We start from the raw sequence: 21539 nt of genomic DNA, 5'->3' as shown, positions 1-21539 counted from the left end.
TGGAGGACAACTCACTCTTCCTGTGAACCTCAGTATGAGTGATCACTAGTTTGATGAAAAAATTGTATTTAAAGGTCATATTGATAAAATGTTTCTTTAACAAATATATATATAAAAAAAAAACATCCACAGAGCTCTTAGAAAGGTGCAGAATCAAAGTATCACTTCTCGTGAAAAACATTTTTTGATTGTGAATGAATCATTTTAAAAATGTTGACGGGTCCAAAATTAATGTTTTGTTTACCTCTGTGATGTGTGATGTGTGGCTGCGGCTAGCAAGGCTTGTGAGTCAATAGAATAATGACTTGAATGGTCAAGAATCTTTGGGGTTGCCAGTTAGTGTGGAAAAAAGCGGTAAGCGGTCGGCATTTCGGTACCTAACACCACCGCACAAGGTAACCCAAATGTATAGCTACATGTTGCAAAATGAATTCATACCACGAAAGATTCATCACTTGACATGACTGAGTCTGTCCGAGTGTCACTGAAATCGCAGGTTGTGCAATGAGCTGGCAACCCATTAAGGGCACATGCGCTTCGAGCAACAGCTGTGTTGTGATGTGAATGCAATGGAAGAGGGGAGTGCAAGTGCAACATCTAGTGGTTGGATGTTATCAATGTTGTCAATAGCACCTTTAAATACAAACTATATTCACTGAGATGTATCACTGTGACAGCATACTTTCCGATACAATATGACCGTATCTCTGTATATTCATCAATGGTTTCAAATCTTTCATCAAACACACACATCAAACGCAAGTTCTTTTTTAGTTTGCTTTATCAATTCCATTTTATTTAAGTGTCATATCACAACAGAAGTCATCTCAGGACACTTAACACATTGAGGACTAGAATATGCACATGACAAGTGACAGAGGCGAGAAAAAACTGCCTTAATAGGCTTTTAGGCAGAAATCTCCTGTACTTTAAGTATAGTTACAGCATATGACATTCAAACAGCATCTCCTCCTCCAATTAGGATCACTCCAATCCAGGAACTGTAGAAAGAGAGCAAAGTCCTTTCAGTAACGTAGCCATTCTCTTTGCCATTAATGTCATGTGAAACCGCTCAACACCAATCTCTAATATTCCCCAGACTGTCAAATCTAAATACAAACATGCTGCATCAACACATAGACCCAAGAATTGAAACACACACACACACACACACTGAGTTGAGTCGCTGTTAAACTATTAACTGCTAGTCCAATATGTTAATACTGATCTTCTCAGGCCGAATATTTCCATCTGCCAGGCCCTTAGCTTGGTGTGTGTGTGTGTGTGTGTGTGTGTGTGTGTTTGTGTGTGTGTGTGTGTGTGTCCTATTTGGAACCAGCTGAGTGCTGGAGATTTGTTGGCAGCATGGTCTCCTAGCTGAACTGCTGCTCAGTCGCTTTCCAAGAAGGCCTCTATTAATCCGTCTCTCCCGTAAATTATACAGGAGGGGTCAAACAAGTGCTTGGCCTCGGCTGCCTTTTGTACTCAGTTGCGAAAGTAAATGAGTGAAAGAAACTGACAACCAGCATGACACACACAAAGTTATTTTATCGAGTATTGAGTTGATGAAAGCAAATTCATATTTATACTTAGGAATAACAACAAACAATAGCTTCTTTCCTCCAGCTGTAGGACATCTCAACTCATCATCTGCACTCCACCATAAAAAAAAAAAAAAAACATTTTGTTTTACCTTGTAGCATAAAGGCAATAGAGCTTGCATTTCATTTTCCAACCTTGTGTTGTAGGATGACAATAAACCTTGAACATTCACACCAAGCTAATACACTGGGCTCTATATTTTCCTTTGTAAAAAGACACTTTTCTATCTATCTACAGAATCTGATGAATGTTGCTTGGTTTTATAAATGTTCTGTTTATTATTTACAGTGATACAGAAATGCATGTGGATCATTCTTGAACATTATTTGAAGGAAGTGTTTTATTTTGATGTGCAAGAAGTATTATATCCAGTTTGGTTAGAAGAAGATGTTAAGTTATGACTAAGTCCGCTGTGACCTGTTTTATGTTAAATGCAACGTTGTAATGGCAGTAAAGCGTTCAATTTGAACGACATCCTTTTCGTCATTTTAGAAGCCTCCACTACACAACACTGCTGTAAGCTGCATGTGCAGGCAGTGGCATGACAACTCCTCAAAAGCAATCGCAGAGTTTTCTATGAATGAGGAAGACATTTTAAACGTATATATCGCAGGCGATTATGTTCATGCAATAGTGGGAATGCATTGTTATGATTAAAGTTTGAATTTTAAAAGTGTTTAAGTAAGTCCTGAAGTAGTGATCCAGTGAAAATACTGTGTTAAACTAATATTATTTATGTTGAAATGTCATCTACTGGATTCCCCAAAGGGGCAGAGAAGTAGAGACATGCTACAAAGGTGCTCTAGTAGAGTGATGATCTTCTCCTGTGTCTGCAACAACCAGTTTTGTATTGTCGAGTGAATTAATGCAATTAACCCCACATAGAGACATAAACAGACTGTAAGCTGTTCTTAGACTAACTAAAACACAAGTGCTGTCTCAAAGTTGTTGTATAAAACATGTCAAACAATCTTTCCAAATACAAAATTTAACCCAAGCTGTCTGTCGGTGTAGCAGCGGCTTAGTGCTAAGTAGTGTGTGTATAGTAGTTCTGTCTCTGGGTCAGAGATGCACTCCATTTATCGTAGCATTTATCGATGGTCGATCATGTAAAAATGATCCAGGTCATGTCCATTTTGATTTCGATTTGATCTATTTAGCCCAATTTAAGTGCAAAACAGAAGAAACAGAACAGTGAAACAGTACAAGGAGAGGCATGAAACCCATCAGGGCTTAAAACAGCCTCAGCTATTATTAAATCAATAACAAAACAATAACAAAATAGGGCACATAAATATAATAAGAAAATAAAATATGTCAAGTAATATATATGAAAAATAGAATTAACTATACTGCTTGTGTGTAAACAAAGCATCTTGATCAGGTACCTGCATTTTAGTGCGTGTGTATGTGTGTGCACAAACAAACATTTATCCGCATATGGGCATGAAACCTATAATGTAACTTGGTTAGTCAGATGACCTTAGACTGTTCTTGTAAACATCAAGTTCAGAAAGTTTAATTGTTGTACCTTTGTATTTGAAAGAAAATCGGTGAGGTGCGATATTAAGGCAAGCAAGATATGACAGGTTTCTGGTATTGTACATATGAAATTGTGAGTTTACCTTGAAGTTGTTAGTGAATGGTTTTTGAAAGGAATTTGGAATATAAGTGTATTTGTATATAAAAGTGCACATCTTGTAAATATTAATCTGGGAAATGGATAAAAGTTGTTGTTTTTTAAAAAAATGAATAAACATTTTGTGGTTAGCACCAAATTACTTTTTAACTTTCTTGGACATTGTGTTGATCTGCACTGTCCAGCTCAACCTTTCATCTACAAGTACTCCAAGACATTTTGTGAGGCCATTTGTGAAATTGTAATTCTGACTGAGAATCCTCCCGCATCATCTGAAGGGCCGGGTTGAGGAGCTTGGAAGGCCACACAACGAAATTTAGTGGGGTTAGCTGAGGTCATGGTAGATTGTTCAGGGTGTTTGTGATCAGGGTGGGTCGAGCAGGGACTCAGGACTTCTCTTCAGGACCGTCCCCCTCCCAGTTGACTAGGTCCTGAAGGCTCGTCCCACGATGGCGGGATCAGATTAGGCAGTGAATAAAATAGGGTAGGCCCCTGTAGATGAAGCAAGGGGGCATTGGAGGTGGCGAAGCCGGGACCAGTGGGCTCTCTCAGACCAGCTTGACCTTGGAGTCATATAAAAAGTTGGGTGGACCTGCATGCACTGGGGCATCTTGAGCCTCAATGCCACTGGAGTGATGATCTTTTTGATCGCAAAGAGGCCGATGAATCTGGGTGCCAGCTTTTTGGAGTCAAAACGTAGAGTGAGATCTCGGGTGGATAGCCACAAGTTCTGGACAACCTGGTAGAGGTGGGGTTGTGAATATCGTCAATTGGCCGATGTGGTGTTGCGATCAGCAGAGCGAAGGAGAGAATAGGCTCGTTCGAGATGAGCCAGGCCTGCACAGAATCGATCACCTGCTCTCGTCTCCTTTCCAGGCGAGGCGCAGTTCATCTCGAACCAGCCTAATTTCGTGCTTGGGTCCAAGTTTGGCGGCAATGACCAATGAAAGCCTGGACGGAGGGGCAGGAGACTTCCTCTTCAGAAGCAAAGGAGACAGGAGGTTGGTAATCATAGGCACACTGGAAGGGCAAACCCCCTGTGGCAGAGCTGGTCATGGTGTTATGAGTGTATTCAACTCACAACAGCTTGTATTCAACTCACAACAGCTGTTGAGACCAGGATGAGGGATTTCACGAGACCATGCAGCAATGAGCTGTCTCCATCTCCTGATTCTTCCATTCTGTCTGGCCATTGGTGGCCGTGAGCTGGCTGCAGAACTCCTTCCAGAAGACGGACGTGTATAGGGGCCCTCGATCGGAGCCCATGGAGGCGGAAGGCATGGAGAAGAACTAAACAGGCAGTCTCTTTAGCTGAGGGGAGTTTTGGCCGGGGAACAAAATGGGCCATCTTGCTGAATCGGTCCACTATGGTCAGGATGGTTGTGTTGGTTAGATGGGGGGAGGCCTGTTACAAATTCCAAAGAGATATGGGAACCCAGCAGGGGCCTGGTGAGGGCAGGTATTAAAAATTCTCATCCTCCAGGGTGGCCCACCAGTTCCGCTGCCGGAGGACATCTCGGGTTCTTTGGAACCCTGAATGACAGGTGAACTTGGATGTGTGGGCCCACTGGAGCATGTCGGACATCAAGGCGGGGGGAACACAGGCAGTCAGGAAGGCAGGCACTGTGGCCGATATGATAATTTCTCTTGGCTGGAGATAGTGCCTGAGAGAAAAGGTCACAGGGGTGGAGTTTCTGGTCAGTGATTACTCCTATATTAGAGGCGTCCACCTCCACGACGAACTCACAGTCTGGATCAGGTACTTGGAGGATAAGAGAGGTGATGAAGTGGGAAAGGAATGACCCAGGAGGTTACCGCAGAAACCTTGCGCCACGATGTAACCCAGGAAGGAGACGGATGAGGCGTGGAAATCGCATTTCTTGGCTTTGACGTAGAGCAATTTTTCGAGGAGGCACTGCAAGACGGTCTGGACATGATGGACAGATCCTTCCGTGACCAAAAGATGTCATCCAGGTAGACAAAAACATAATTGTACAACATGTCATTGTCTCATTACGTCATGTGAGTATTTCATTGACCAGGGCCTGGAATACAGCTGGAGCGTTGATTAGCCCGAAATGCATAAGCAGGCACTCATAGTGTCCAGTGGACACTCATCACCCTCCCAGATTTGGACCAGATGGTAGGTTTTGTGGAGGTCGAGCTTTGTGAAGATGGTAGCCCCTTCAAGTAGCTTGAATGTTGAAGAGATGAGAAGAAGGGGGTCGCAATTTTCGACTGTATGACTTGACGACTTGTCCTTCTTCACTATGAAAAAGAAGCCAGCTCCTACAGGAGAGGAGGATGGACAGATGATGATGGTGGCCAAAGAGTCACTGATAAAGTTTTCCATGGTCTCTCTCAGGGGCGCACAGGGAGTAGAGGCGTCCCTTGGGAGGAGAAGTGCCAGGCTGCAGGTCGATAGCACAGTCATATGGTCGTTGGGGAGGCAGGGAAGTGGCCTTGGCCTTGTTGAAAACCTCCCTGAAATTGTGGTATTTAGTCGGGATTCCTGACACATCAGGGACAGGACTAGGTGAAGGCCAGCACAGGGAGGTGACATCACATTTCAGGCAGACCTGGTGGCAGGAAGCATTCCACCCGAGGATGGCACCCGTCACCCAGGGGATGTGCGGGTTGTGGCGGCGCAGGATGCCCCAGGATGACAGGAATATGAGAAGATGGCAGGATGTGAAATTGGATGGTCTTGTGGTGTTTTGCAGAAGCATATGGACCAGGGTGGTTTGATGGGTGACGGTTCCCAGCAGATGACCATCCAGAGCATTGGCAGGGATCAGACCCGACCCAGTCCCAGCTGACCGACGAGACCCTCGTCGATGAAGGTCAACAGTGAGTGAATCGTCAGGCAGGAGAAGCTTCACATGGAATAGTAGTCGTCAGTTGGGGGTTGGCTGCGTGGTAGTGTGCCTCACCAGAACCTCCCTGTTTACTGATGAAACCTGGGCTTTTACTGGGCAGTGAGAGACAAAGTGTCCAGGTTGGCCACAGTACAGGCAGAGGTTGGCCTGTCAGCCATCTCGCTCCTCTGGGGTGAGGCTGGTGTGCCTCAGCTGCATGGGTTTGGGGCCCACAGGATGCGGCCCTGCAGAAGAGGTAGAGATGGTGGCTGGTGGAGCTTGTGGTGGGTGTCCCAATGCCACCTGTCTCTTCTCCCATAGCCGAGCCGGTATCTGGAAGTCAACCCGAGCAGCTAGCCCAACCAAATGATCACGGTCATGTCCATATATCGTACGATAAGTAGATAATGTCCATATTGTACGATAAGTCAGTAATTATTGTGACAGATTTATCAGCAGATGAAAATGAAAACAAGCTCTGCTCATCAGTCTGCACAGTGAAAATCTAACAGCAAAATGAAGGAACCATCAGTAGTTGTCATTCAGTGTAATTCTCTGGTTTTGCAGTGCGTTACATGGCTGTCAACTAGCTTTAGCTCTCATGGTTCAGTCTCCCAGAGTCCTTTTTCTAACTCTTATATGTTATGAAATTAGCATGTTTTTATAATTATAATAATGATCCGAATCAGTCTGGTGAAAACTCAGTGGAAAATTTTCAGTTAAGAGATTAAACCTTAATTTCCTCAGTTCAGATGAGGTCATGACCACTCAGCCGTATTCATCTGGGGCAGCAATCTTTAAATGAGATGACCTGGAATGCCATGTTTGCTGTATCATTCATCCTCTTTGGTGAGGCATGAAGAGGCTTTGAGCACTGCTTTGTGCATGATGTTACACACTGCAGACAATTTGGGAAACCTGTCCTGATTTTGTGGCGGAGCCTGGAGAGATACAGAGAGATCGTTTTAGTTAAAGAAGCTGACATTTAATTTAGAGCTGAATGTACGAAGCTCACTCCTTTTTTTCTGGAGGCCTTCTGTAGGCCATAATAAACTGCACAAATATATGAATACAATTGTTAAACTCTGTCTCATCTTAAATGCTGCTACAGTAAAATGCAGCTCTCCGCTGTCCCCAAACTAATTTCAGCATTTTCTCATCTTACACCTTAACATTCTACTGCATAATATTATCTAAACTACTCATCCTGTTGCGTTCGCACTGGTGTGATGCATGTGAACTTGTTGATATCAAAAAGGTTGTGACTTTATGGAAGAGAGATATATTTAACTCTACACATTTAAAATGACGTAAAACTTTAACTGTTGAATTAAAGTTTTACGTAAAACTTTAACTTTTTCACTTAATACTGTGTACTTTATTGTTAGCCATGACAGAGACATGGATCATGGTATTGGTATGTCCTTCAGCTGGTCCACAATTTTTATCCAGAGGGTGACACCTGACTTTCCGCCACCATGAGTTCTACATTTGTTGCTTTGAGGGACTGCCTCAAAAATTATTGGATTGATTGCCATGCAATTTGAGATGTCAAATCATTTAGAAAGTTATTAAACAATAAACTAAGTGTGACTAATGCTGCATTTTTACTGCATGGAGCTTTTTTGGTTATCCAACACCAAACGTTGTGCATGGTACCTGGTACCAACTCTGTTGAGGTTTCCAGTGAGCTAAGCTGATACTAGAAGGTGGAGTTGAAACACATCAGACCACAGATTGGTCACTCTTACAATAGGACATCCTGACAAAACCCACCATTTTAAATAGCCACGGTTTACACAATAAACAAAATTAATGTTTAAGTGTTGTATATTCTGTTTGGTTGCTAATGAAAGGGTCCAGAGAGTGTTTCATTGAAGTTAATGTCTTGGAAATGGCTATCAGCTGACAATATCACCTCCACTGAGGGAGTACTATCTATTAACTTGCAGTACAGGTCTGATTGCTTGCTGTGTGCTTTATTGATTTGTTTGTGCTCGATAAGAGTACACCCAGGAATCTGCTTCATCTTTCTTGATTATAGAAACAATTGTTCTCTATTTTCTCTCTAAAATGTGATCGAACAACTCTATCTTAATTGCTTTGCGTCAACTCAAACATGGACACCATCAGCCCTGTCATCTTGTTTTGCATTCACTACAGTATTACATTTGTAGTATAGTGTATTGTGTTTGCCTGGCCAGGACTGTTTTCCTCAGCGAAGCCATCCTGGACTCTCCTCCCAAATCTTTAATCTGTCTGCTGCATTTTAAAGGAGATGAGAGGAGATAACGTGATTGGCCATTACTGAGGCCTGCCCAAACTGCAAAACCTGCGAAAGTGGTGTAAATGCTTTAAACCGGTTTGCAAACAAGGTCGTGTTTGCTTTGGCCAAACACACCAGAATGACTGAGACTTCATGACAAGATCAACATGAGGAATTGGTTTAAAGGTCCCATATTATGAAAAACATGTTTTCTCTGGTCTCTACACCTATAAACTGGTCCTCCCTGAGCCTGCCAACTCCCAGAATAGAGGAAAACAAGCGACTCCTGCATGGTCTCTGCAGCCCACCCACTGGTAAAACAGTGCTCCTACGGGCTGTTCAGATTCAGCTCCCGGATATGTAAATTCCGATTATAAACATTTACATTTATCTCAAGTGATCAGTCTACCTGTTGATCAAGCATGTCAAGGAGTTTTTCCATGTCTTGACCAATGGTGCCCGTCTTGGCAAGGTAGAGTTTCAGCAAGAGAGTAGAGTACTCATCGGAAGCTGATCAGAAGGTCCCCAATAGCTCCTTGGTGGTGACATGGTAGAGTTCAGATATTTATCTAATGACTTTAAAGGGATAGGTGGACTATATAAAGTGGGTTGTATGAGGTACAGTATCCCCGGATGTATACCCACCACCTGATCTGTCCTGAGGCCTATACTACAAAGCGAGTTCAACATACCCAGGGTATCTTTCAGTTATCCAGCTTAAAGCTATGGTCTACGATTTGAAAGGTTTGAAAAAAGCATCCCCCCCCACACACACACACCCCTCCACTCTGTGCTCCTTAATCCCCCCCCCCCCCCCCCCTCCGAGCTCGTATCGTTCTCCCCTCGCAGCCTTCCACCTCCCTCTTATTTTACGAAAATAGTTCACCGATATGTGTTTCTGAAAACATTAGAAATAAGCTATGCAGTTGCTGAATCTGTCTTTATTTTAGATCCACAACGGTCAGTTTAAAAGATTTTCGAGAGCTTGTGGGAGGCGGTGGCGCCCCGTCTCTCGAAACTCTCCGCGACGGCATCGCATGGCTTCTTACATAGACAATGAATGGGAACATCCCCCTCCGGGTATAAACTCAGAGAGGACGCCGTTTAGTTTCCCGGTGTGTCCGGGATTTCCACAACATGTACAAAGCAGTAATAGTGTTTTTTACGGCCATGAATGATGACACATTATCGGTGTAAATGCAGTGGGTGCCGGTCGGATTTCTCTCTCACCCCGACTGCCGTACGTCCCCGATCCCAAACTGCTCGGCGATAGCTCGCCACAATCCCCCCCATCCCCGCTGACGCTGCAGCCTCAGCCAAAATCTCACTCTGAACTCAGTTAAACACTTGAGAGCCCTGCTCCATACCTGAACTGCTCAGGGCAACAAGCGTCTTATCCGCTCGTAGTTTCAAATGCGGAAGTGGGTGGGGACGAGACGTGAGCAGGAGAGTGAGCGAGGATTGGATCGGAAAATTCATCCATTTACCATGGCAGATATTTCATCTTCTAATGTATCATCATCATGGTTTTCTGGATGATCAGGAACATAATTGACCTCTCCTTGCTTTGGTTTTCGAAAAGACAGACCACTCTGTCACCATCTGCCCGCCCCCTTTTTTTGTTTACACTGACCTCATTGCAGCCTGCATGACGCAGCTTTAACCTATAGTTGCCAAGCTTGTACTCATCTCCATGTCTCTCGTCACAGTCAACACTTCTGGCTGTATTCTCATACACTCCATTGCTATTTGGAGCTTTAACTCCACATCATAAGAGAAGGGGGGGGCGGGAAATAACCTAAGTCGAGCTGGAGGTGAGGCCAGTTGAGTAGAAGTTTACAAGGGGGTGGAAGGGGCAATGGAAGCATTTGACTGTGTTTCTGATTTATCAGATGCTGATGCTGTCTTAATCCCACAGAACATGCAAGACTACAATCTCTACCAAATTAGAACGTGCATTATCAAAATCCGGGTCTTCATATTGTAGAGAAAATCCACCTAAAAGTCAGAGATTCTCTCGTAGTTCATTTTGCAGATGCTGTACAGGTTCTGGTGGTTGAGTAAGGTGGACTTTCTGCATGAGTTTTGGGTTCATCTGCACTTGCAGTAACAAAGCCTATGAAACAAAGGGAAAATGAATGAGGGAATTTTAAGGATAACTAAATAAAAGTGCTAGTCTATATCAGAGGTTATCAAACTCATTACTTTACTTTTTGTCCGCTCTTATGATATAAAACATATAGTACAACAGTACAAATTGTGAGTCAGCATTATTCATTTAACATTTCTAATTATGAAGAGAGTCAAAATCATGATTGTTTCCATTTCATAATTTACTTTTTATGTCATAATTGTGACTTCACTTCATAACCAACATGGTTACAAGAAAAACGGGAGTGGAGGGGGACTTAATAACTGATTACATATCATTACAAGTCCTTTCAAAACAGGCACGTCCTTGGGGTCACAAGCAGCTTTCCTTGTACAGTGTAGGCAGCCAGGGGGTGATGGTCGTTCAAAACATCTGGATCCATGATTTCTATTTCACCGTGCTGGTTTCGACAAGTTTGTAAGATCTGTTATGTTCCAAGAACCAGGATGAGAGCTTTCTAGAGACAAATTACACTTTGTCCAGGTTAACCACAATGCCAAGTATGCTGTAGAAGACTGAGAGCCCACTGCATTGACCGGCAGATATTATCATGTGTTTTACATAATGCTTCCCATAGAAATACATTTTGCAAGGGAGATAATATCTTGATACAGATATTTTCTCTTGATTGCAGTCCTCACTAGTTCATCCAAGGATGTTGTTCTGACAGTGTCAATATTGCCAATGTACAGCCATGGTTTAAACAGATTTGGGCTATCAAAGTGGTATGCCATCATTTGCTGATGTTTTGAAGAGGGAGTAAAAAGTATATGTTTGAAATTCTGAACATCATGCACCACTTTTTTGAAGAAGCTATGCTTGGACTTGAACCTCATTGTCCATAATTTCACTAGGGGTCCAAAGCAGCGTATCAGATGTGGATAATATTCAATGAACTGGTGCTTTGGCCGTAGATGTAAGTCAGGAAAACAATGAATAAGCAGCTTCCAATGGTCAGATATTTTACTCTCCGAGTAATCCAGTATTTCATCTGAGAATTTGTTGGACACGACAATCTCAACAATCTCCTTTAGGTACATCAAAATGTCTCATGATGGCTCCTGCTCTGGAATACTGCTTCCAATCATGAGAGGGAGTAATCGTAGCAGTGCCCAATTTGCATGCCCATTGCCTCCAATACTTCTACATTGCAAGGTTTGCTTTTGTAATTTTCTGTGGCTTGTTGATCCGGTCAGAATACTAGGAATAACACCTTCAAAAAAGTCACATAAAATATTTGGTGGAAATCCAGTAACTGGGTGGAAGTATGACAAATGCTTAATCAAAACACATTTTCGTTTAACACCATTCACACTTTGCTCACTAGCCTCAAGCTCTGCCATAAAGGTGTTGTGCTGTTGAGTTCTTAATTGAAAATCAATTGTCTCTGTGATTCCAACTGCATATAAGACCTAAAATCAGCAAGAGACAAAGAAATTAGTTGGTTTATGGTTTAACGAGAAGACACGAAAAATATATATATTTTAGATGATGAAATTACTCAAGAAAATAGGCTCAGCTCCTCCATACTAGTCTAGAAATTATAGTAACTGTAGCCCATTTTACATTATTTAGAGCAGCCATTTAAGGCATGTGCTTTAATGTTTTAATGAATTAATATTGCACATGACTGGTTGTGCTACAGACAAGCACGTGAAACAGCCCGGTAAAATACTTGTCATAAATGTGTTGGAATTAGCTTCTAATATATAGACCAAATCAGCTGTTTGTTTACACTTACAGTCAGGTGGAAAACCACTGCATTAGCTTACAAACAAATGAACTGTCTATCGATAGAAAACACAACACCGACCATCTGCATGTAAAATCGTGGCTTGTGCTTAATGCTTAATCATACAACGATGGATGCGGCAGTCCCATTGGTAAAGAATAAGTCCGCAAGCTGGCGGAGGCTGAGCCCTATTCAGCTAGGCACGACACTAAGCTAAGGCCACATCACCTATCACTTCACAGACACTAGCTGAACTCCGGCAACCAATATTAGTCTGCAACAGTAGAAAAACGACAAAAGTAGAAAAACGTGTTGTGTGACTCTAAATTCATAAATAGGCACACTGCCCGTGGCAGAACAGGGAACTTTTGTGTCCATAAGCCCCCAAGGCTAACGCTGTCTAGCTAGCTTCTTAGCTAATGTAGCAACAATGTTAATCTCCAAAGCCTCAAAATACCTTCATTTTTTTTAAACCAGTAACTACACGCCAAAACAATCATGAATTACATTTACAACAATACAGAGTATCTTAAACAGTCTATTTTAGGAAATACTCACCATCAGAAAAGGCTGATCCAAGATGGAGGGAGACCCACGCATAGGATTGTAGAGGTCACCCATGAAAAAATCTGTATTTTCCAAGGCGTCTAACTGCGCATATCCGTAGTTGACCAGGCCTCAGATTGACTCTGACTTAAATTTGCGTATGATAACAAATATACTACAATGAGCCCGACTTTTCACACAAAACTCAACATTGTTGGTTGGAGCAAATTACATTTCACACTTGACATGGACACTTGATCAAGTAATTTCAAGGCAAGTCAGTTACATTTCATGACCACATATGAGATGATAAATATTATGAAAAAGTTTGCCTCCAAGAATGCAATCAAATTCAAAATATTTATCAATTGTTTTGATCAAAAGAAGTGTGTGCAGTAAGAACATGGAGAAATAATTTGCATCGTTGAGGACACAGCAACACTCATGCAGCTTACCTTGTACGAGTAGCCGCGTTGTGTGGATGACCTCTCCCTGGGGACTGAAGGCTCGACACGTGTAGGCCCCACGGTCCTCCCTGCTGATGGATAGCACCGTCACACTTCCATCAGACACCTGAACACACACAGACGCAATGAAATATATTAAGTTTAATTTTAAGTTGAACTGTCGGTTCAAGGGCCTTGAACTTTAACCAAACAGAGAATATTTTTTTATTTTTCAGTGAGTCACTTTGTGGCAACATGCATTTAAACACACAAACATAAAGTTGCTGCAAGGTGGTGTAGTGGTTAGCACTGTCACCTCACAGCAAGAGGGGCTCGGGCTCGAGTTTGCATGTTCTCCCCGTGTTAGAGTGGGGTTCTCTCCGGGTTCATTAATGAGTCTAAGGGCCCTAGTTTCGTGGCGCAGCGCAGGGTGGCGCAGGGTGGCGGAGCCAGCGTAATGCAAGTTTCGACCCGCGCAGCCTTGCGCACGGTCAGTTTGGCAGTTTGGTGGATCGCCTGCGCCAAGATGGGTGTGGCGGCGCAGCAGGGGGAGGCGTCACAGATTCAGCTTGGCGTAGCGGAAGTTTCGTGGCAAAAAGCCTCTCCGAGACTGCGCTGAAAGCCCGCCAGCTCCAACCTAGTCTACTCTTGGCGTAAGGCGCAAGGCGCAAAAAGTCCATTCATTCAAGGTGAATCACAGCTGGCAGAGTGGAAGTTTGGCTGAGAATCTCTGCTTCTGCCCAGACAAATAGCTTCTTACTTTTGTCGATGTGAGGTGTGTGAGTCCGTCCCAGCGATGGCGGGAGGCGGCGGTAGTTCGTGAATCCCGGCGTCAGCGGGGGACTTGATGAGTCGGCTAAGTCCAGACGAGAGCGGGCGTTTTCCTCTCGTTGATCAAACTCGAATAAAGAAAACAGTTTGTGTTTCTTCCTTCCGCGGGCAACAATATAATCGCGGCTTGGCGATTTGGTCAGCTGACTTCAGACAGGAGCTGGTAGCTGGAATGCAGGAACCGGTTTTGTTCCTCTTCTGCAGGCGAACAGAGAGAATCGCGGGGTTGTGGCAATCTCTCAAGATCCAAAGATAAACAAAAAGAAAAATAAGGCTAGTAGAGAAAAAGAGAAGGAAAACAGTCTGTTGCTCATCCAGCGAGTTTCGGGAGAAGACTGTGGCCTAGGACAAAGGAAACGCTGCAGACGTTATAAGTTGGCCTCCTGTTGCAGCAGTGTGCTGCGGTGGAGGAGTCTACCTCCTGTTGCAACGTAGTGTTGCGATGGAAGAGCGAGATCTCAAGGTAGCGCCGGTTTATATAGCTCACGGCTGCTCCCAGGGACCCCCTGGGGTACCTGTGGTTGTCAGCCAGTTGTGTGACGTTGCACTTCGCACCTCGGTGAGAAGTGAAACTGAAATGGCGGTTGTAGTTTTTTATCTCCTTTGTTCCTTTGTCCTGACCGCATGTGAAGGCTTTTATAGGCCTAATGGTGAGGTCCCAACAGAATCAACACGTGAATTTATATCTATATAGATTGTCCCGTCACATCTGACGTCAGATCAAAGGCGGATGGCACGCGTAACGGAAACTCAGCCTCTCGGACCAAAACAAGAGCAAGTGATGTTTCCATTGGGTCGCTACAGTCCCAATGTTGTAAAACTTTGTACACCAGTCGAGCATGATGACTTTAAATGTCTGAATTGTTATCAGCAGATGAAAATTCAGGCACGGGACAACCAGCAACTGGGCGGTGGCCGGGTAGGGGGCTGTAACACTGGCAGGCGGTCGTAGCACTCCCAACTTGTGTGTGTGCAAGGGCATGTGCATCACTGCTCGCAGTTAGAATTTTTATTTTTATTTGTTTAACTGTAATGTGATCAATCCCAGGTAGACTCTGCTAGGTAGCGTTAGCCAACGTTAGAGCTAGCAGGCTAGCGTTAACATCTTACATTCGGTGTTAATATGAATAAAAACTTGTTAGATAATTACCTTTCCTCTCGAACGTGACAGCGTTCAGCGTTCTCCGTCAACAGCGTTCAAGACGAGCAGCAAAAATTTGTTGTATCCAACTTGTGTTGATGCTAATGTACGCTCACAAAACCAGGAACGATTGTAGTCCGCAATTGTTGTTATTCTTGAAGTTAGCGCTTAGCAATAGCATTTCTGGTGAAACCTCATACGTATGCATGAATTGACGTAATGACGTGGTTCTCTGGCTCTTTAGCCTGTTGAAATGCAAACAGGTTCTCAGAAGGTTGGCTACTTGAACCAACTGCTAACCAGCCTGGGCACCCACCCGGTTCTTGAACCGGGGCTGCGGTCGAATAGTCCATTTTGCTTAGGCAGGTTCCTAACTGAAGAAGTGACCCGATCTCTGCTTCCAGAGACCTCTGGGCTAAGAAATAAGTCCTCCTCCTTTTTCAGCCCGACGGCTCTTGCTGAATTTTCAACAAAAACATTTTATTATTTGAAATGAGTTATTATTAATAATTAGATAAGACATAAATACATTGCATGGTTTTATACCTTATACTTGGCACTGCTGACCATTAGGCTGCCTTCCCGCAGCCAGCTGACTGAAGGTTTGGGGTTGCCAAAGGCCGTGCAGGTCAGAGTGATGCTACCCCCCTCCTTGGCCTCGACATACTGAGGAGGTGTCTCTGTGAATGTGGGGGGTGCTGAGGAGGCAGAGGAGAGGGAGAATGAAGAGAAAAAGAAAGTTAAAATGAGTGATAATGATAAAGCAGATATTCAGAGTCTTCTTTTGACCTAATATAAACTGTTGCACACTGTTAGTAGCAAGAAACCACATCCATCAGACAATGACAACTCTGCTTTGTTCACACTATATGTGACGAAGCTATAAACCAAATCTGCTTTGATAATGTGTTTTCTTTTTAGTTCAAAACCGTTTGGTACTTTCTTGTAGTATCCTGTTTATTGCAAAGCACTGATTTCCCATTGCAACCAAACTTTGAGAGTGAGAACTTTACTAGTAGCTAAATGTTACTCTATTAAAATAAATAAAATGTGTTGATGTGTGAAGGTTGCCACTGGGCTCAAGTGTCATAAGTTGGGCTCTTGGTAAACATGGATGGCAATGTTGGGGGAAAATAGCCTTCTTGAATTATAATGGAGTTCTATTAACAGGTTTTTATTACACACAATTTTAGATTTGTACCACTACAGAAAATAAAGCAATGGACGACAGATAGCAATGGAAAGCCTGTCAAAAGAGCTGAGGAATAAACATCAATAACTTTTGCCCTTAGTGCTGTGAGTGCAAACACACCGACAGAGTATTATGCAAAACAAAGCACTTTACAAAAACCTTAATGTTTGAATCCAGAGCTATGTGGAGAGAGCTTTTACACTTCAGTCAAGTGTGCTTCTTTATTAGGGATGTGCCGGGCATTCTGCATTTTGTAAAACCATTTTTCAAAATCCTCTTTAAGCCAGGGGCTGACTAGATTGTGAGGAGGGACACACATCATCACACATGACAGTTGGCATGTCTTCCTACCAAACATACTTAAGCTGTGTTTTATAACTACCCCCCACCCATTTTAACTGAACCAACCCCATTTAATGCACATACATGTCTATTATTGTCAGTGATTTTGTTCATTATGGCTGTTTTGATATTCTCAATCTAATCACCTTAGTACTGAAGCTGATCTGCTTATGTGTGTAATCCTGTACGCTCTCAATTGCTAACATGTCATTCTATTTGCTACCATAAGCCAGGCCATAGTGCTAATTCCACACCACACGCTTCGCCAAGCTGCAGGGATGGTGGCAATGAAAGCACTCCAAACATGCAACCTCTAGATATTTTTCTCCATTTATCTGTTATGATCAGAAACATAAAATGTGTTGGACTGTGCATGTGATTTTGGGACTATCTGCAGTTGCTGAAGGACGCAGGTTACTTAATCAAAGACAAAAATATGACTATAGTTATATGTTGGACAGTAGATCAGAGGTATCTGGTCTTCTGGGGTTCCTTTTATTGTAATATTATTATTGTAATATTATATTAATTATGTCATTAATTACAAACTGCATACTCTAAATGATATTTCAGACCATTCACTTTTACCGTACGTTTGTAGTTGGGTGAAATGCAAGAAAAAAATTATCTGGCGGTTTGCCATGCTTGCTTATACTGTACTGTGTGCCGACTGCCATCATAACGTATTCTTAACTGCACCCTATCATGCAAAATCTGCAGGTAAAATCTGCAGGTAATGAGATGTGAGTCATAAATCCACAATGACAGCAATTCCCATCATGGGTTCAGGATACCATTAGTCTGGCTTTGCCAGCCCCTTCTCCACAGTAGAAAAGCCGCCCCTTACAAAAGCCTGATTTTTTTCGTTTCCGTCCTGCACCAAACACGCACCAAACTTGACGACAAAAAAAAAAATCACAGCCTTGTGATCAGAGACATTAAAATATAGCAATTCAACATTATTTAGAGAGACACCATTAGACAACAAAAGGTCAAGGGTATGTCCCTATCATGAGTTGGATCTTTGACAGACTGTTCAAGATTAAAAGACTCAAAGATGTTAATAAAAAAAAGTAGCAATACCAGACCAGGAGGGGCAACTAACATGTATATTAAAATCACCAAGGATAAGGGCTCTATCATGTTTGTTGATGATAGAGCTCATGTAACCCTGTTACTTGGCCGTCCTATTTTTGAAGAAAAGGCTGAAAACGACATACCCAAAGTAAAATGGTTACTGTTTTTGAACCCCTATGACTACAGGCACTGACACTGAGTTACTGCAGCTCAAACATAGTGGAAATTGCAATTTTTTTGCCTCGCCTAAATTATTTTTCTTTTTTAATGAAACAAGTTAGTTGTGGCTGTTATATATAGGCCTAAAAGTTGAATGAAGCCACAGCCACAAGCCTGACCAAAAACTGGTAGAAAGTAGATAAAAAGACACCCATTGTTGTAGGGCAATGTCAGACGGAGCTGCATCTGGAACAAGTGTTCCAGATGAGATTATGGGTATTTTTAGGTATATAATTCTACTTTTTTTTTGTTTATTTCACCAGTTCTACAACTACTACTAATAAAACCAACATTTTTTAATGTTTTTTTACATAACAGCCTTCTGTAATGAGACGCTGCATAACTATCATATCTGCAGGTCACAGTCTGACCTTTCTGAGCTGCTGCACTCTCACCCTCAAGCCCCCTCCCCCCATGTAACATACCGCTGGAATCGTAAGCTCATTGGCTATAAGACCTGTCAGTCAAAAATGTACTCCTCTGCCTATTGGCTCTCTGCCTGGGGATTCTCGTGGTTGGTCAGCCGAGAGGCAGTGAAGCACTGGCTCTCTTGATGGACAGATTGTTCAGCCAATTCGGATCGCAGAATCGTGGAAGGGGGCTTGTTTTGTCGCCAAGAAGCTGCCGTACGCGGAAATCGAAGCTTTGTTGTTCGCCCGTCATCGAAGAGCGATAACTAGCTATAAACAATATTTTGTTCAGAAACTCACAACGTCAACACATGGCGTGTTATGGATGACTACCGGAGTTAGCATGCTCGTGGGACTAAACGAAGTGGCTACTTTTGTTCGTTGGACTCTTACCGTTCTCTGGATATAAGGATTAGCATGCTACATGTTGATTTTGGACTTCCAGACAGCTCGAAAGGTAGGGAACGCTGGTCTTGTTTCTGTGCACTCCTTGCACACATGCTGTGTTTGCTTTTGATGTGTTTTCCGTGAGCCTAAACGGCTTACTTTGTTCGATTTGCGAGACTCGTAGCTTTCAAATGATGTGTAATATGACGCAGACGCATTTAAAATAATATGCGATTAAACGGAATGAAGCGAAACTAGTGCAAAACGGCCCTCATGCGGGTCGCTGAGGGTCGCTGACATAACAAGAGGTTTTAATCTAACCTCTCACTTTCAGTGAGGTATCTTTGCTGCTTCTTGAGTGTTTTTCCATGTCTTATCTAAGCTCATCAAGTCTCCAGGAAGTTACAGGTTTACACAAATTCTAGATTCAGTATTAAAGCTGTAGTCTACGATTTGAAAGGTTTGAAAAAAGCCATGCGGTCCGCATGGCTACTATTGGCTAAATTTTGTCTCAAGTGAAAAATCGTAGACTACAGCTTTAAGTATCAATTGGGACTGGTAAGGAGATTGGTAGTAGCAGGATGCACAATGGAAAGATTCACTTTGCAAGATCATCTCTCACTGTCTAAGGTGCTTTAAAAAAATAAATAAAACTTAACCACAAATTATTCCAATTACCCAAATGAAGACTCAGTACTTTAAACATAGCTTTAAGTACATGCACAATTGGACCCAAAAGGAATTAGACACATTCAATAGCCTTCCGTCACTATGATGCTCCTTTAATTTCAACCGTCTTAGTTCTCTTCTTACACAGTGGATGTTCAGTTCAGTTTATATAGTCAGCTTAATTGTCTTGAGGGCATGGACCCAAGGAAGTAATCAGAGTACTCAAGGAAAAAGCATATAGAAATGAATGAAAATTAGTCATCGGTTTGGTTTCCTACCACCTCCAGGGATTGAGCAGTGGTTTCAGGCTAAAGAAGGCCTCCAGGAATGGTGATGATTAGCCAGAAGGGGAGATGAAGCTCCACGTAGAATTGTCCCTCAAAGAAACAATAGCCAGGATGATCAGTTAACGTAGTTCTGAGAGTCACTGGAGATTCCTCCACTCGGCTAATAATTCTCCCACTCAACTGTCAACTGGTAACTATTCTGTTCTGTATGGAACCTTATCCTATCTCAACGTTTTCCGTCTAAATCAGCTGGAATTGCTAGCTGCAGCACTGAAGGAAGCTAGATTGTGGCGCTGTGATCCGTTTTTGGGCGTATGTATATTTCAGCATCTACCGATGTGAGGCTTTTGGTGGATGTTCATGAATGCTAAATGACAGGAATTAACCTGGGTTACACTCAGAAAATTCTTAAATAAATACAGTGTTAGCCTTGGTGGCATTTACATTAAAACACAGTACCTGATGCTGGACATTTGGTGTTGGTAGTAGTATGGTAGTAGTAGCATTAACAGTAGTGGTGGTATTAGCAGAAAATTAAGTGGGGAAACTCATGCCACAGTCTCTTAAGGCCCCGACTAGCACCCTTCAGCTGCCACCGAGGAGGTCTCTGGCCAGTCTCTAGCCAAAACAGAACCTGTCCAACGTCTGCGTCCTCTCGGTGGAGCTCCCTAATATTGGAGCCATTGTGTGACAGAGTGTAGATCAGGGAATCACCAAGTGCCTTGAGAAGCTAATTTTAGCCCACCTCAAGATGTAGAGATGTCCCTGAGACGCACCACATCTCCAGCCTTCAGCATAGGCAGGTGTTTTGTCGTTCGATCATACAGTTGCTTTTGTTTCACTTTTTGTTCCTCCTTTGCTTTTCTGACTTTGTGCGCACTTTTGGGTGTCAGCAAGTCCTCATTTACTGGCAGGTTGGAGCGAATGCGCCTACCCATCAGCATTTTGGCTGGTGATATGTCCATTCTGTAGAGGTGCACTCCAGTAGATCAGTAGGCTTTTCTGGAAGTCGTCTCTGTCCTGTGTTTTTTCATCATGTTTTTACTGTTTTCACAGAGCTTTCTGCCAAGCCGTTGGACTTTCGGATAGGTTGGACTCGACCTAGAGTGTTAAAACCCCATTCTTTGGCAAAGGCAGCAAACTCACAGCTAGAAAACTCAGGCCCATTGTCAGAAGACAGTTCACAAGGGACGCCATGTCTAGCGAACACAGTCTTGAGGTAGCTGATGACTGCTTTGCTTGATGTTGACTGCAGCGCTCCAACTTCAGGATAGTTTGAAAAGTAGTCGGTGACCACTATGTAACTCTTACCATCACAGTCAGGTTAACAGGTCAGTCCCAACCTTGTAGTAAGGTCTGTGTGGCACTGCATGAGTCATCAGCGGCTCAGCTTGTTGTTTTGGCCTATAGGTGCGGCAAAGTTCACATGACTCTGTTGTCTGGCTGATATCTTGATTGATTCTCGGCCAGTACACTTGACTTCTCCGAGGTGGCCTTCGGGTATCTTTTGGAGCATTTGTTTAAGTAGTGAGAATGGAATAACAAATTTGCTCCCCTTCAACACGACATCATCCACCACTGTGAGCTCTGCTCTACAATTCCAGTAGTCTTGTATTTTCACGGGGCAGTCCTTCTTGTTTTCAGGCCATCCATCCAGTGCTGTGCGCTTGAGTTCTTTCATTGTTTCGTCTGCTTTAGTCTCTCTCCATATTTGTTCTGTTCTGTCAGCAGTTACTGGCAGAG

At 43.0% G+C, this 21539-nt stretch overlaps 1 protein-coding gene across 4 annotated transcripts in view; it reads right to left on the bottom strand.

The window, feature by feature from the left end:
* The window catches only part of igsf9bb (immunoglobulin superfamily, member 9Bb), a 126713-nt gene that overhangs the window by 50595 nt on the left and 54579 nt on the right, over window positions 1-21539 (bottom strand). For all 4 annotated transcript variants that reach the window (XM_084029277.1, XM_084029280.1, XM_084029278.1 and 1 more), the window contains exons 4-5: window positions 15760-15911; window positions 13251-13368 (exon numbers count right to left, since the gene is read on the bottom strand). In XM_084029277.1, coding sequence (XP_083885403.1) covers window positions 13251-13368; window positions 15760-15911 — 270 coding nt within the window. The remainder of the gene's footprint in view (window positions 1-13250; window positions 13369-15759; window positions 15912-21539) is intronic.

Source organism: Eutrigla gurnardus (assembly GCF_963514095.1).
Source record: "Eutrigla gurnardus genome assembly, chromosome: 15".
Classification (NCBI taxonomy): Eukaryota; Metazoa; Chordata; class Actinopteri; order Perciformes; family Triglidae; genus Eutrigla; species Eutrigla gurnardus.
The sequence above is the reverse complement of the archived record's forward strand: the minus strand, read 5'-3'. Positions and strand labels throughout refer to the sequence as shown.